Source organism: Periplaneta americana, chromosome 2 (genome assembly GCF_040183065.1).
Source record: "Periplaneta americana isolate PAMFEO1 chromosome 2, P.americana_PAMFEO1_priV1, whole genome shotgun sequence".
NCBI classification, from domain to species: domain Eukaryota; kingdom Metazoa; phylum Arthropoda; class Insecta; order Blattodea; family Blattidae; genus Periplaneta; species Periplaneta americana.
Window position 1 is genome coordinate 25,523,875 of NC_091118.1, and position 15,331 is coordinate 25,539,205.

A 15,331-nucleotide genomic window follows, 5' to 3' on the forward strand; every position below is an offset into this window, starting at 1 on the left:
GACAGCATGGAATATACTGATCATCATACAATAACCTGAAAGTGGCAATTACGTACCGGTACTGAAGAATTAAAAATTACCCCTACTCTAAGTCTATATACTGGTTTTCAGAATCAAATTCGAATTGCTTTTGAACCAAACATTAAATCATTTCATGGATGTTATGTTTTATTTAACGACACTCGCAACTGCAGAGGTTATATCAGCGTCACTGCATGTGCAGGAATTTTGTCCTGCAGGAGTTCTTTTACATGCCAGTAAATCTACTGACATGAGCCTGTCGCATTTAAGCACACTTAAATGCCATCGACCTGGCCCAGGATCGAACCCGCAACTTTGGGCATAGAAGGCCAGCGCTATACCAATTCGCCAACCAGGTCGACCATTTCATGGAGAGATTGCTTTGTTGAATCTTTACCAGATTTTGAGAAATTCCATAAGTCAAACATTTGCAAACATGAATATTAAGTCATAATGCATTATTTTAAAATATTCTTTTGCTTACAAAAATATTTGTTGTGTTTTTACCAACATTCCTCATTTCAAATATTCTAATTCTTAACTCATTCATTTTTTTTAAATAGTTTTTTGTGTTTCCCCAAAACTTTGTATTTCGTGACAATGTGTTTCTCAAAAATCCGATTCAAATAGGCTTGATCAGGCCTCGTACCACAAAATCAAATAAATGCTTACTTCATATTATGGACTCTTTATTCCTTAAATACTTGTGTAGTTGAAGAGCCATTGATGAAAAGTAGAAGTTCTGGTATTAATAGAGATGGGAAAGCAATGCAGAATGAAGCATGCTGGGGCTAAGCAAACTGACAGTGAGTGGAAAAAAAAAAACAGTAATCTTTAAAATGTATCATCTCTCTAATCCAGTTGTTAGTGTTATTTAGTTATCTTCTACATAAAACTAATCAGTTTCACCTCTTGTATAATGAATAAAAATCATCTAATGAGGTGCACAGCAATTAAGAAGATAGAATCTGATATATCAACTCAACTTAAAATGCACTACTGGAATGCTAGCAAGAAAATGGAGTAAATTCAAGTCTTGAGCATTGGCAAACAAGACAACGTTTTCAATTAATAAGCCTACTACAGTTTTGGTTCAGCAATATCAAGTTAAAACTTTTTTGAGGCACCTGAGAATATATATATATTTTTATTTTAGTGGGTTATTTATAGCACTTTATCAACATCTCAGGTTATTTAGCATCTAAATGAGATGAAGGTGATAATGCCGGTGAAATGAGTCCAGGTCCAGCACCGAAAGTTACCCAACATTTGCTCGTATTGGGTTGAGGGAAAACCCCAGAAAAAACCTCAACTAGGTAACTTGCCCCAACCGGGAATCGAACCCGGGCCACCTGGTTTCGCGGCCAGACGCGCTAGCTGTTACTTCACAGGTGTGGACACCTGGGAATATTGTTCAAATAGGTGAATGATTTGGCTACTTTTCTTGCTTTTTTGAATTAAGGTGTAACAGCTCAATTATAATATTCTTCATTACATAATGTGCTATGTTCGTCATTCCTTCTAAATGTGTGATGTTAATTATACTTGGTGTTGTCACAAATTCAAGGATATTATTTTCATTAGATATCATCCAATATTTTCTCTGACTGAGATTCTGGCCGAAATGTACATATATTATCAGGCAGTACATCTTACTTGACGATATGTGTCATAGGAAAAACAGTTGTTTGTATACATCTGGAGTCTGACTAATCCCCATTTCAGTTTGGTTGATAGGGCTTTCCCCTCTACTCACACTCCCTACCATCAGTGAAGGAGAAGATGCTACTGTCCATCTCACTAACCTTTGACTAATTGAATTTCAAGTGACAAATTTTATTATTGAAAGTGAAGATAAATGTTTTCTTCACCGCTAGTTGCTACTCTGCAGCATAAACAATGGGACAATCTGCACTGTTCACTCCCCCTTGACTTTATAATACAAACTAACATTCCTTATATTAGTTGAAAATATTGTAAGAAAGATACTAAAATATACTCAAACATGCAACTGTCAAACAACTGTGTCACTGTATTTTATAATCACTTATGTACTTTATTTAATATTTTACTTTCTTGTGTGTACAGCTTAGGGGGTGCAGGTATAAGAGGTAACAGCTACTGGTCTGTCACTGACGGACTCAGGGCAAGTAGAAGGGGAAAGAAATCCCTTTGCATCCTCTCAACTTTTATGAAATGTCGTTTAGTGTAATATTATGTAGGTAGTCAGCAATGTATGCAATAGAGGGGGGAAGAAACTGGTCACCCTATCCTATTATCTCCTGACTTAGTTGTCTCATATCTGATGCCTTATTTGTGCCACATATGAGATTTCAACCTGTCTTCGGACAGTTGACTAAACAACAATATAATCTAAAATTTTATATGAAAGTATGTCTGTGGCTGTATATAAATAGGAAAGATATTAAACACATGACTGTTTTTTTAGTATATAATTTATAACCGAGTAGACACGACACTAAAGTTAATAATGATATAGAACAATGTTACACTGCTCCATCAATTTAGTAGAAAGTGTTTGAGTCTTTAAAAAAAAAAAAAAAAAAGCAGAAAACAGTACAACGTGGTCTGTTGTGACAAGAATCCAAGCCAATGCATACTTTTAAGGCATCATGTGACAAAACGTTCACGTGTGAGTATTTCTCACAAGTAAATATTATTCAAAGCCTAGAAGATGACACAAATATTAGGGACATTGCTGAAGAGTTTAAGGTGATATTTATTTATTTACTTATGTATTTATTGCTTGGCTTGCTTATTTATTTATTCATTACTCGTATTTCATAAATAGATACATTCAAGGAAATAAATTTAATTTGTATTAATGTTGTATCACATTTACTTTTTATAATGAATTAACAACTCTTAGATATCCATTTCCATATTATCGATTTTTACGAATGCACTGCTGTCTGACAGCGCTGAAATAGCAGCCGCCATTTTTCATAGCAAAATTTTTTTCGCTGCAAGCCTGCTGCGAGCCAGCGAAAGTGGATGGGGTAAGCAACAACCAATGGTGCCTTATATTCCGGAGTAGACGGAATAATGATGTGTTTCTGTAAACACAGCAGACATTTTGGAATTTGGTCGTTCAGCCACTCACAACTGCTGTGACTCAGCAAAAATAAATAGCTGAATTAGCGCTGCCCTGGCTGAACACAGCCATTGACTTTCTCCTATATGAACAGAGCAGTTTATCATGACGTGAGAATTAAATTTAAAGTTAATAAAGATTTTATCACAGTCTATTATATACAGTCACGAAGCTTGAGTTTTGAGGGTGCTAGAAACAATAGACTGTGACGATACTATTTTACATTGCCTGTAATGAGGCGATATTAGCGATCCTAGTGGTGAGCAACTAGCTAATGTTTGCATATTTACTACGTATTGAGCTTCGCGACTGTATATACTAGACTGTGATTTTATCATGAAAAATAACATAATAATGTAACCTAACATAGCAACACGTAAACCCTTTATCCGTTAAGTGTTTAAATGTCTGTTTTCTGGAACTTTCTACTTTCACATACCTAAAAATCATTGCAATTCAACTTTTGGGATCACAACTCGATCTTGTGTGTGTGCGTTACAAGCATGAGTTACAAGGCTTATATGTTTTGTGAAGCTCTTTTCACAAATATTACATTTGAAAGCCTTCTCATCTAAGTGTGTTAACACGTGTCTTGAGAGGTTAGGTTTACGATTAAAACTCTTCTCACAAGTGTTACACTGATAGGGTTTCTGTCCTGTGTGTACTAATTTATGCGTCATAAGCATATGCCTCAGCCTAAAGGTCTTTTCACAAATGTCACATTTATGTGGTTTATCGTCAGTGTGTATCAAAATGTGAATCTTAAGATTATATTTGTGACTAAAACCCCTGTCACATATGAGGCATTTGTAAGGTTTCTTGTTGACGTGAGTCAATTTGTGTGCTGTTAAAGTCCCTCTCTGTGTATAGGATTTCTCACAAATGTCGCACTTGAACAACTTCTCGCCGGTGTGAGTGATATTATGTAATTTAAGATTAGTCTTCCACCTAAAACATTTCCCACAATGTTCGCACTTGTGAGGTCTGTGATCTGTGTGTATAACTTTATGTTTCCTAAGACCTTGACTTTGGTTGAAACTCTTAGAACAAATGTCACATTTGTAGGGCTTATCCTTTGTATGAATTACGACATGGCGTGCTAGGTTGCTGTTTTCTGCAAAATCTTTTCCACAAATGTCGCACTTATAAGGTTTCAGCATCTTATAAAGCTTCTTGTCACTGTGTACCAATTTGTGTTCTACTAAATTCCTCATTCTTGTGAAAGTCTTATCACAAATATCGCATTTGTGCGATTTCTGGCCCCTGTGCGCATACTTATGTTCCAGCAGATCTCGTTTTCGTGTAAAACTCTTTTCACACATGTCACAGTTGTAGCGATCGGCACCCGAGTGTATTAAAGTATGAGCGTCAAGACTTTGCTTTTGTTTAAAAGTCTCTTCACAAATATCGCACTTATAAGGTTTTTCGCTCGAATGTGATAACGCATGGGATAAAAGTTCTTGAAGGGTAAATGATTTTTCACAGAAATCACACTTGTAGCTCCTCTCCTCATTGTGTATCAATTTGTGCCCTAAAAATCCACCTAATCGTGTAAAATTCTTACCACAAATATCGCATTTATAAGGCTTGTCTTCCGAGTGTGTCAATTTGTGACGTATGAGAACCTGCTTTTGTTTGAAAGTCCTCCCGCATTCATCGCATTTGTGAGGTTTTTCGTCTGTGTGTGTTGATGTGTGGGATATAAGGGTCTGCTTTTGTTTAAAACTCTTCTGACAAATGTCACATTTGAAAAGTTTCTCATCTGTGTGTATTAATTTGTGCGTTGCAAGAGTCTGCTTGAGTTTAAATTTCTTCTTACAGATGTCGCATTTGAACTCATTCTGATTTATGTGTATAGATTTGTGAATGTTATGAGTACGTTTTTGTGCGCAGATCTTCTCAGAAACTTTATCTCCGAAAAACTTTAAGCCAATGCGTGCTTTTTGCTTAGTACTTCCACAAACATTATCGTCCTCATCAGGAAATTGGAATTCCAAATCCAATTGCGTTTGAGGCCCAGTATTTTCTAGGAGTCCACAAGCAGACGGATTATCCATTTCTGGCTGTCTGCAGAAGTTAGATTCATCAAATGAAATTTTGCAGTCACTGAATTCCTCAACTGCCATGTTGTTAGGGCAGTTAGCTTGCATGAACCTGTAAATACCAGATAATAAATTTCAATGTTCGCAGTATTGTTCACTCATCTGCGCACATTGGATCAGTTGTTAAATTTGAAGGGGGAAAAAATATTAAATTTTTAAACTTATAAAATCAATCTGTAAAATTTCACTTGTGTGCTAGTACAACCAAGAATAGTTTATTGAGGTCTAAAAATAAATGTCTGCTCCAAACCATAACAAGGGACAGTCCCAAACACGAGTCAACAACACAGTCCTAAAGCTTTCTTTAAGTCCTGACTGCGGACGGAACCTGGATTTCAAGATGTAATGTGTTACAAAAATGGAAAATTTAGTTTTGAGAACTGTACAGAAATTCCTTAAAATGAAAGAAGACAGTAAGTGCTCCACCATTAGCCCAGCAGGCTACCCCTTGTTAGCTGGAAGCGAATGGATAAACAAAGTCATAAAATTTAACCTGTCTGGTGGGTCCAAGGTTTCTGTGATCGTGAAATTGTATTCGACACATGATAGTTAGTAGGATAATTCTCTTCACTTCAATCAGTTGTTCTGTTTCGAGAGAAATGGCACCTGAACGTAAAGGTTAAGTTGAAAACTGTAAATTACAGTATTGCATAACTGTAGACCTAGAATAAAATTTCATAGCACAGTACTGTATTTTTCTTTTTCGGTCTTGTATACTGTAGTTCAAAGTTGCAAAGAATTTACTGTAGTATGCTGTATTTAGAATTAAACGACAGTAATACATTTCATTTAAAGCGTGAAGGGATACATAATGCATATTATAAATTTACTGTTAGATTGGGGAGCCTCTCTCCCAATAAAGGACACCTCCCAGATGCGGACAGATTGTTACGTCCCTTTGATGTCCGTAAATGAGAGGTTTCATTGTATATCCAACAGAAAACAACTGGAATCTGAACTCAAGTGTATGAAATTTTTGTTTAATAAATTTAGAAATGTATTTATATATAATAATTATAATAAAACATAATATTTGACAGAGCGTGTGCACTATATTAAAAAAAATCGTTTCAAATTTAACTTGGACTGTTAAAAAATTGTTGTTGTTTTTTTCTAATACCAGGCGTTTGACAATAAAGTCATTTGACCTCTTGCACTCCAATATTTTTCAAAGATATTATCATGGCCAGCCACTGAAGCACAGATTTTGAGGACTGTTAAAAAAAATCGTCCTCCAGTGGCTTAAGGAGGGAAAGTTGGTGATCAACAAGATCTCCCAGCTAGGTCCAATGGATCCGTCGACCAACAGCAGGTGTGGTCCTCCAGACATTCTGGGGGTTGTGTGTGAATGAAGTAGCCACCAAAACGTTAAAATGGCTACAACTTGCCATTTTCACTCCAATATGAAATGAGTATCATTAAAGTAAAAAATTATCCGGAGATAAAATAGCCCCCCAATCGGATCTCCGGGCGGGGACTACTTTAATGGTACAGAATCAACTGTTAAAAAAAATACAAGTCTGTTTAAGTTTTGATTTTGCTATAATATAGCTCTATGTGTATATTTTAATATCTCATGTTTACAACAATGGTATGTGTACGCATTTTGAGCAAGACTGTGTTATTTTGTAGATTGGAGCAAGTGGCTGGGGAATTTTGTCATCACTTACCAAGAGCTGCATAAAGCACTTTGTGCTCAATCTTTAAGTGTATGTCCTCAGGAGGTATGATCTAGAATAGCGGTTCCAAAACTGTGGTCTGCAGACTGTGAGTGATATGAAAGGGGTCCGCTGAGCCAAGGTGTACTTTCAAACAATATTTTAAACTTGACTTCATCAGGTTCTCTGACTTTTATCAGCTTGCTGGAATATTTATCTCGCACCTTGGAGAGACAGTTTAACAGTAATGAACTTGCAAGTGTTGTGCACTCTATCTCTCTCACACTCACTTACTGGCTTTTAAGGAACCCGGAGGTTCATTGCCGCCCTCACATAAGCCCGCCATTGGTCCCTATTCTGAGCAAGATTAATCCTGTCTCTATCATCATATCCCACCTCCCTCAAATCAATTTTAATATTATCTTCCCATCTATGTCTCGGCCTCCCCAAAGGTCTTTTTCCCTCTGACCTACCAACTAACACTCTATATGCATTTCTGGATTCGCCCATACGTGCTACATGCCCTGCCCATCTCAAACGTCTGGATTTAATGTTCCTAATTATGTCAGGTGAAGAATACAATGCGTGCAGTTCTGTGTTGTGTAACTTTCTCCATTCTCCTGTAACTTCATCCCTCTTAGCCCCAAATATTTTCCTAAGAATCTTATTCTCAAAAACCCTCAATCTCTGTTCCTCTCTCAAAGTGAGAGTCCAAGTTTCACAGCCATACAGAACAACGTGCACTCTTCCTACGTAATATTTTTGGTTTATATTCTAATCTTCAGGGTTCAACTTAAACAGTGTTCACCTTTCAGAATAAAACTGAAGGAGTGATAAAGAAATCAAACTTGTGGTCTTGCTGAGTAATCAATCGAGAATTTGTTTCATATCTTACTCACAGTAACTGCCTAGCAAAACATGATGATGAACTATTGTCCAATATGATTGGTAGTATAAAAAAACATCTTCATTAGTTCACATTAAAATTAATGGAATATTATCCTTTCTGCAATGGAAAAACAATTTTATGAAAAATCTCTCCTTGGTGACAAATAATAGTTTACACAAAAGAAAATAAGACGGGCTGTTAGAATCATTAGAATTATCTTTACTTAAGCATAAAATCGTGTTTCCTACAAGGTCCAATGTACTTATCTCAGTTACATAGCCTACATCACCGACATATCCCAATGTTTCCCGAACTGCAATACAATACTTAATGTCATCTGCATCAGGAGTACTTGTGTGGATGTTCATTTTCTGCTCTGGTATTAATATACAGTGTGTTTCAGAAATACTTTGACAAACCTTGGGAGCATGTTCCTCACAACAAAAGAAGAAAAAAAGTTCATATAAACATATGTCCGAAAATCCTTAGTTTTTAGTTATTAATGAAAGAACATAATGAAACATGTTAGATATTGTGAGCTTGGTAGCAAGTGTTGCAACTTTAATCAATTCAGAAACTCATAACAATGAAAGTGGAAGCAAGAGGAGAACATTTTGAACATTTTTTTATGAGTTTCTGAATTGATTAAAGTTGCAACACTTGCTGCCAAGCTGACAATATCTAACAGATGTTTCATTATGTTCTTTAATTAATAATGTTACGTGCTGTCTCTTCTCACTTTATAGATCTCTTGGGTATGGAACAACACGTTTTGATGGAGAAATCATTGCAATAAGTGAAAGTCTCAGGAATCTTCTATGCTACATCAATAAATTTAAGAATGCAGTTATATTGTCAGACTCCAAAGCAGCTATTCTATCAATAGTCTCTAAACACACACCTTCATCTCAAACAGCAGAAATAACTAAAATGCTCTCTCAATTAATATCACTCAATAAAAGAATTGTATTCCAATGGATACCATCCCATTGTGGAATCCTGGGAAATGAGAATGCGGATGCTTTAGCAAAGAAGGGCAGCACTGCTACTTACAGACCTGTTACTAAATCTACGTATTACTCTGTGAAGAGATTTATTAAATCTCCATACTTAGACTTCAACAAACAAAATTTGAAAACACAATCTCAAGGGAAAAAATGGAACTCTCTGCATCATAATCCACAGTTAATTCCCGATTTATCACGAAAATCGTCTGTAGCTGCATTTAGATTGGCAACAGACCATGATTGTTTGGCCAAGCATCTGCATAGAATTGGAATATATCAGTCCCCTAACTGCCCATTGTGCAACTCAAATCAAGAAATGGATTCGGAACACCTCAAAATCTGTGCTTCAGTGGCTGGCCATGATAATATCTTTGAAAAATATTGGAGTGCTAGAGGTCAAATGACTTTGTCAAACGCCTGGCATTAGAAAACAACAATAACATTTTGAACATTTGTTATGAGTTTCTGAATTGATTAAAGTTGCAACACTTGCTGCCAAACTGACAATATCCAACAGATATTTCATTATGTTCTTTCATTAATAACTAAAAAAACTAATGATTTTTGGACATATGTTTATATGATTTTTTTTTCTTGTTTTGGTGTGAGGAACATGCCTCCAAGGTTTGTCAAAGTATTTCTGAAACACCCTATAGAACAATATAGAAGTGAACGTATCTACACCCAAGTCAGATTCTGTAAAGTAACATCAACCAGCCAACAGGTAAACTAATGCTGAGTCTAAAAAATTGGTTTCATTTTTACAGCAAAGACATGATATAATGTAACGTGAAATAACTTTGCATATGTAGTCTATTTTCAGGTTATATTCAAAAGCTAAAACTGAAATTTAATATCAGTCAATTTATTAAGGAATAAAGTAAAGGCTGCATCAATGAATATAGCAATTTTGCAACACTGTGTTTGCTCTTCGAATGTTGGCTTTCACAGCCATCGTCAATAGACCAAGTATTTTCTGAGCTGAGAGGCCGTGGTCTACTGGCGATGTTATGTCTATACGTTTTGTCTACAGCTGTGGTAGACATCTTCAGTGGCGAGAAACTCAAGGGCATAGCGACGAAACTATTGGTTCAAATACTATAGTCCCATTGCTCTAATTTCCGGCAGCCAATCGCGTTGCAGGTCGGCTACATTTAAACATGTGCATTTTGTGATTCGCTGATTCATTTCTTAAGGCTCGATAAACACTTAATATAATCGCCCGCCATTTTAGCTCTTTCGTTGGCGTTCGCAGAAAGCACACGAAGACGTTATTTGCCGTTCAGTTATTTGCTGAATTAAATTTGATTTATTATCGTATGAGCTACGACATGATAATGTTTAACGGTGTGGCAAATAGATTCCTTGTATGGTAGCTCGGAAACGTAAGAACAAAAATGGCGAAGGATACTACCTACCTAGACTTTATATAGCCTTCACTTCCTAAGGCGTAAGCAAAGAGGCGGAGTCACGCCGGAAATAACAGCGTCGGAAGTATACCAAAGTTCATAATTTCTCAACGCCGAGATAGGCATCTAAAGATTCCACAATGATTTTTAGCAGGGGCGTATATTGCAGGTGTTCAAGGTGTGCAATGGACTTCCTGTAAATTCGGTAATCTCACTTTTTTATTTTTAGTTGTATTATATACTGCAACAATAATGTTAATTTATCACAATTAACGAAACATGTAAAATGCAATTTTTATTAAAGTTGCCATTGCTTCTTCTTCAAATTAGTAGTATTAGTACGATCCACTTCCACTAGATGGAAACCAACATGATTGGCAGAACCAGCAATACATGAAAATGAAATGATACTAAATGTGAGAATGTTAGTACAGGTATGTATAGTCCCGACGGTGTTATTTCCGGCGTGACTCAGGCTCTTTGCTTACGTCTTAGAAAGTGAAGGCTCTATAAAGTCTACGTAGGTAGTATCGTTCGCCATTTTTGTTCTTACGTTGCCGAGCTACCATACGAGGAATCTATTTGCCACACCGTTAAACATTATCATGTCATAGATCCTATGATAATAAATCAAACGCAATGTAATTCAGCAAATAATTGAGCGGCAAATAACGTCTTCGTGTGCTTTCTGTGAACGCCAACGAAAGAGCTAAAATGGTGGGCGATTATATTAAATATTTATCCAGCCTCAAGAATTTTTTTTTAAATTTTAGTTGGTTATTTAACGACGCTGTATCAACTACTAGGTTATTTAGCGTCGATGAGATTGGTGATAGCGAGATGATATTTGGCGAGATGAGGCCGAGGATTCGCCATAGATTACCTTGCATTCACATTACGGTTGGGGAAAACCTCGGAAAAAACCCAACCAGGTAATCAGCCCAAGCGGGGATCGAACCCGCGCCCGAACGCAACTTCAGACTGGCAGGTAAGCGCCTTAACCGACTGAGCCACGCCAGTGGCTCCCTTAAGAAATGAATCAGCGAATCACAAGACGCACACGTTTAAATGTAGCCGACATGCAACGCGATTGGCTGCCGGAAATTAGAGCGACGGGACTATAGTATTATGTGACAGGTTAGGTTAGGTTTGATTAGGTGTGTATTATGTGACAGGTTAGGTTAGGTTTGATTAGGTGTGTAGTATTATGAGAAAGGTTAGGTTAGGCTTGATTAGGAGTGTATATTATTACTATGTTGACAACACTGAAACCCACTGTTACATTAAAGAAATATGGCGGTATTCTTCGTTCACGCACGACGATTTTCGTATATCAGTAAGGTACGTATTTAGGGCGGGCTGGGTGGGCTTATAGCTCTCCCAATGATCACATCAATTTCTACTACTCAATACTTTAAATCCAAGGCATTTTGAAGGTATTTTATCAAGATCCTGTAGTGGCCGGGACATAAGTAACATTTACCAACAAAAGATACGAGTCCACACTTAAATGCACTCACCTGTTAGAAGAGGAATCATCGTCTGTTTTAATGTCCAGCATCTCCTCTTTCACTATTTCCACATCACACGTATCTTCCTAAAAAGGAAAATGTCATAATTACATAATGAACATCACAGGAAAAAATGACAAAGAGTTAAGAGTAGAGTATATGCAATGACACACAAGAAATAAGTCATAGCTCCAATATAAAGAGTAAACCATATGTAATGTCATTAATTTTGGGGAGTTATTTTCGAGATAAAAATTGTTTTAATATGAAACATTTCACAGTGTGTTTTGGGAAAGCCATTGATATAATTCTCGATATGGTCAATGAATTTAAGAGAGCTGTGTATTATGATAATAAATGAGTGAAAGAATTTTAGTTTTGTCCTTTAAATGTGCAAAAATTTGATCATTACAAGTGACTAAGTGGCTGGAATCCGACTGAATGAGCGCTGTCTTAAATCACTAGACTAGGCAGCATTTCGGAAGGCGGTTAGCTTCTATATGCGCTGTAGCATTTCTGGTATGTGACGTCACAAGCTTGTACAGTAGAACCAATCAGAATCAGTCTATAACAAGCACTTCCCGAGTTCGTTTGTTCACGTGCGAGTGTTTCAATACATTGAATACGTAAAACTAACATTTACTGTGTGTATGTAAGGTAAATAAATGGAAGAGACTGTAAAAAGACAAGTATTACACAAGCTGGCGCGGAAAATAGTGTTTAAGGTGTATAATTATTTTAAAAACGTTAACGAGCAGAATGCTGCCGGCCATCTTGATGCTGGCAGCAACGTTGCCAACATGCAAGAAACGACTGCAAAAGCATGTGGTGTGGGATTGAGAACCGTGCAAAGAATATTGTTAGTGAAGGAAAGAGGGTTTGTTTGGTGTCATGCTTACAGTAATCAAAGGCTAAGGTCATTATTGTCTTTTGATAATTTAAATTCTCTCCTGTGCTATTTGTATCACACGTGCTCGTGAAGTACGATGTGGCAATGTTGTACGCTGCCTTGCTCTCTCTATCTGTCCCTCTCGACGCAAACGCTAGCAGACAACCGCCTTCCGAATTGGCGTCGACTCTAAATGATAATTAACGCATATATCATTATTACTGTGATGTACCGAAGTACATATGATATTTCTGTGCAGGAATTTTACATTACCATATGATGAAGGATGGGTGGAGCGTAATGAGTGCATCTCTGTACATACTGTGTTGGACATTGTGCCACTATCACACATCTGTGACACAGTGCATGAGGGTTGGCCACTAAAGGGAAACTGAGAGGTGGAACTTAAACTCAGGTTCAATCCGGCATCGGAACTGGAATCCGGTGTGGCTTAGTGGATTAAGCGTCAGCACATAGAGCTGAAAACCCGTGTTCGAGTCCGGTGCCGGAGAGAATTTTTCTCTGCTCCACCTATCCTTCATCATCTGTAGGTAAAATTGGTCTACCAATTGACTTCATATGAGTGAATGACGAGCAGTCAAGTACCTGACATTAGTAAAAATAAAAAAAAAAGGAAAAATGTCACCAACAGACTTATCAAGAAATTCAGCATCAAATATAATTTTACTGTTTTAGTAAGTATAACCTAGCATATAATACAACATTAAAAATCCCTATTCATCACAAATATTCTCTTTCAAATATGTTCTGCCTCTGGCTTGAATGAGCAAAGCTTTCTGCTTTTCTTTTCCTTTTTCTGGATATAATAAATTGCAAACTTATGTACCAGCCATACGCAAAGTAATCGAGTTAACTTATATCACCAGTATGCTCTCGTAACTTAGAACTGTATATTATCTTGATGCTTTCCTGTTGCATGGTAATAGTTTGGATATGGTTTGTCACTTTGCATACTCAGCTGAACATCTTGTGTGCAGAGAGAACAACACAATGGACCAACACATGCCTAAGTGCAAAGATTTGGCATCGATTCAATCAACCAAAATAAGTGAAAGGTGAAACTGTTAATTAAACCAGAACACAGTGATGTCATCTACAGCAAGGGCCAATGTGAGAGAAAAGAACACCCAAGCATTTGTAAGTCAATACCTATTGTGAATGGACATGTAACAACAAATGTCAGTTTGTAGTGAATGCTACTTACCAAAGGTTCACATTTCACTATATGAACTTCAGGTCTTTCACATTTCACCAAAGGAACGAAGTCATTGGTGGAGTTCTTGCATTCCTCCTTCATTACATCCATTTCTTGCAATAATAGTTCTTCTTCCTGAGAGAAAAATACACTTAAATATATACAACACTGGAACCATTATGAGTAGGCCTAACATGAAGTAGAGTCAATGTACAAAATGAGATACACGCAAAGAGACATTAGAAGAAGGGATTTACAAAACTATGAATGGTAAATTCCGGAGCATAAAATTTAAGACAACATTTTACTCACAGAATTATAGTCAGATAATTGTGAAAGCTACTCACCTCTCCTTCATGCTTCACTATGAGCAACTGATCTGTTTCGGGAGGTCTTTCACATTTGACCTCTTGATGGAGGTCATCGTAAGGATTGTCGCCCTCCAGCTCTACTGCATCCATGTGTTATAAAAACAAATTCCCTTCCTGTAGAATGAGATACAAGGATGTTATAATAACGGAACGTTTATCCAGACCACCTGGGAGTGGACACTCTAATGTGGACAACATCCGAATGCGTTTCAAACTTTGGAGACAATTTTTTGCATTAACAGGTATTGCACATTTTCAATCGTACCTTCACAGATTCATGTACAGCCATTCCTTACAAGGAAATAATTGTATGCGGCATTATATATATTTTGTGTACAATGGAATATGATATTATTTGTAAGATTTCTGTATAATGTAGGTTTCCGTAAGTTGGACACCTATCACTATCACTGTCTCTCTGATAATGCACTATCAATGCCACATAGATATTATGCAACATAGTATGCAAAATTAAAGACCTAGATCATAGAATAGCCGTATCTATGCACAGTGTGCGCAACCCCAAACTATTATATTATGCAACCGTCGAGTAAACTTAGTGCAAAGCAAATTTTGCGTAGGGTTTTGTTATGCCTTGCATATAGGCCTAAGATCAACTCCATCTTCACAAAAAAAAAAAAGAAATTCCTAATAAATTCACCTATTGTCACTTTCGAAATCACCTGAACTATCTGTGCACTTGCTTCTAAAAAAATTATAAAACAATTTTCTATGGCAATTTTCCAGAAAAGCTACACCAAACATGGCACTAGTCCATCGCTGTGGAGTAACGGTTATTATGTCTAACCGTGAAACAAGCGGGCCACAGTTCAAATCCTGATTGGATCTACTTCTCTGTTCGATGTTTTTCCTGTGGTTTTCCTATACTCATTAAGAGCAAATGCTGGATAATTTTAGACGCTGCATCCTGCACTCATTTCGCTGACATCAACTTCATTTCACTCAAACACTAGCTAAATATTGCAGTTGATAAAGCGTTGCAAAATAAACCAACTAACAAAATATGCGAGAAGTTCAAGACTAAGTTACTCGGGAGATGGTCGGTTTCCTTAAGATTGTTACCCCTATCAGAAAAGTTTCTTATTTTGTCAAAAACTATAATACTTGATCTATTACATTTTC

At 36.8% G+C, this 15,331-nt stretch overlaps 1 protein-coding gene across 3 annotated transcripts in view; it reads right to left on the reverse strand.

Moving 5' to 3' along the window:
* Window positions 1-1,642: 1,642 nt before the first annotated feature.
* The window catches only part of LOC138716478 (zinc finger protein 708-like), a 49,874-nt gene continuing 36,185 nt past the window's right edge, over window positions 1,643-15,331 (reverse strand). The window contains exons 1-5 of one of the 3 annotated variants that reach the window (XM_069849618.1): window positions 14,454-14,614; window positions 14,165-14,302; window positions 13,827-13,952; window positions 11,722-11,798; window positions 1,643-5,290 (exon numbers count right to left, since the gene is read on the reverse strand). In XM_069849618.1, the coding sequence (XP_069705719.1) occupies window positions 3,583-5,290; window positions 11,722-11,798; window positions 13,827-13,952; window positions 14,165-14,278 (2,025 nt within the window). In that variant the 5' untranslated portion in view covers window positions 14,279-14,302; window positions 14,454-14,614 and the 3' untranslated portion in view covers window positions 1,643-3,582. Of the gene's footprint in view, window positions 5,291-11,721; window positions 11,799-13,826; window positions 13,953-14,164; window positions 14,303-14,453; window positions 14,615-15,331 lie in introns of those variants that run through there. The other 2 variants (XM_069849609.1, XR_011336675.1) reach the window with 2 other exon arrangements.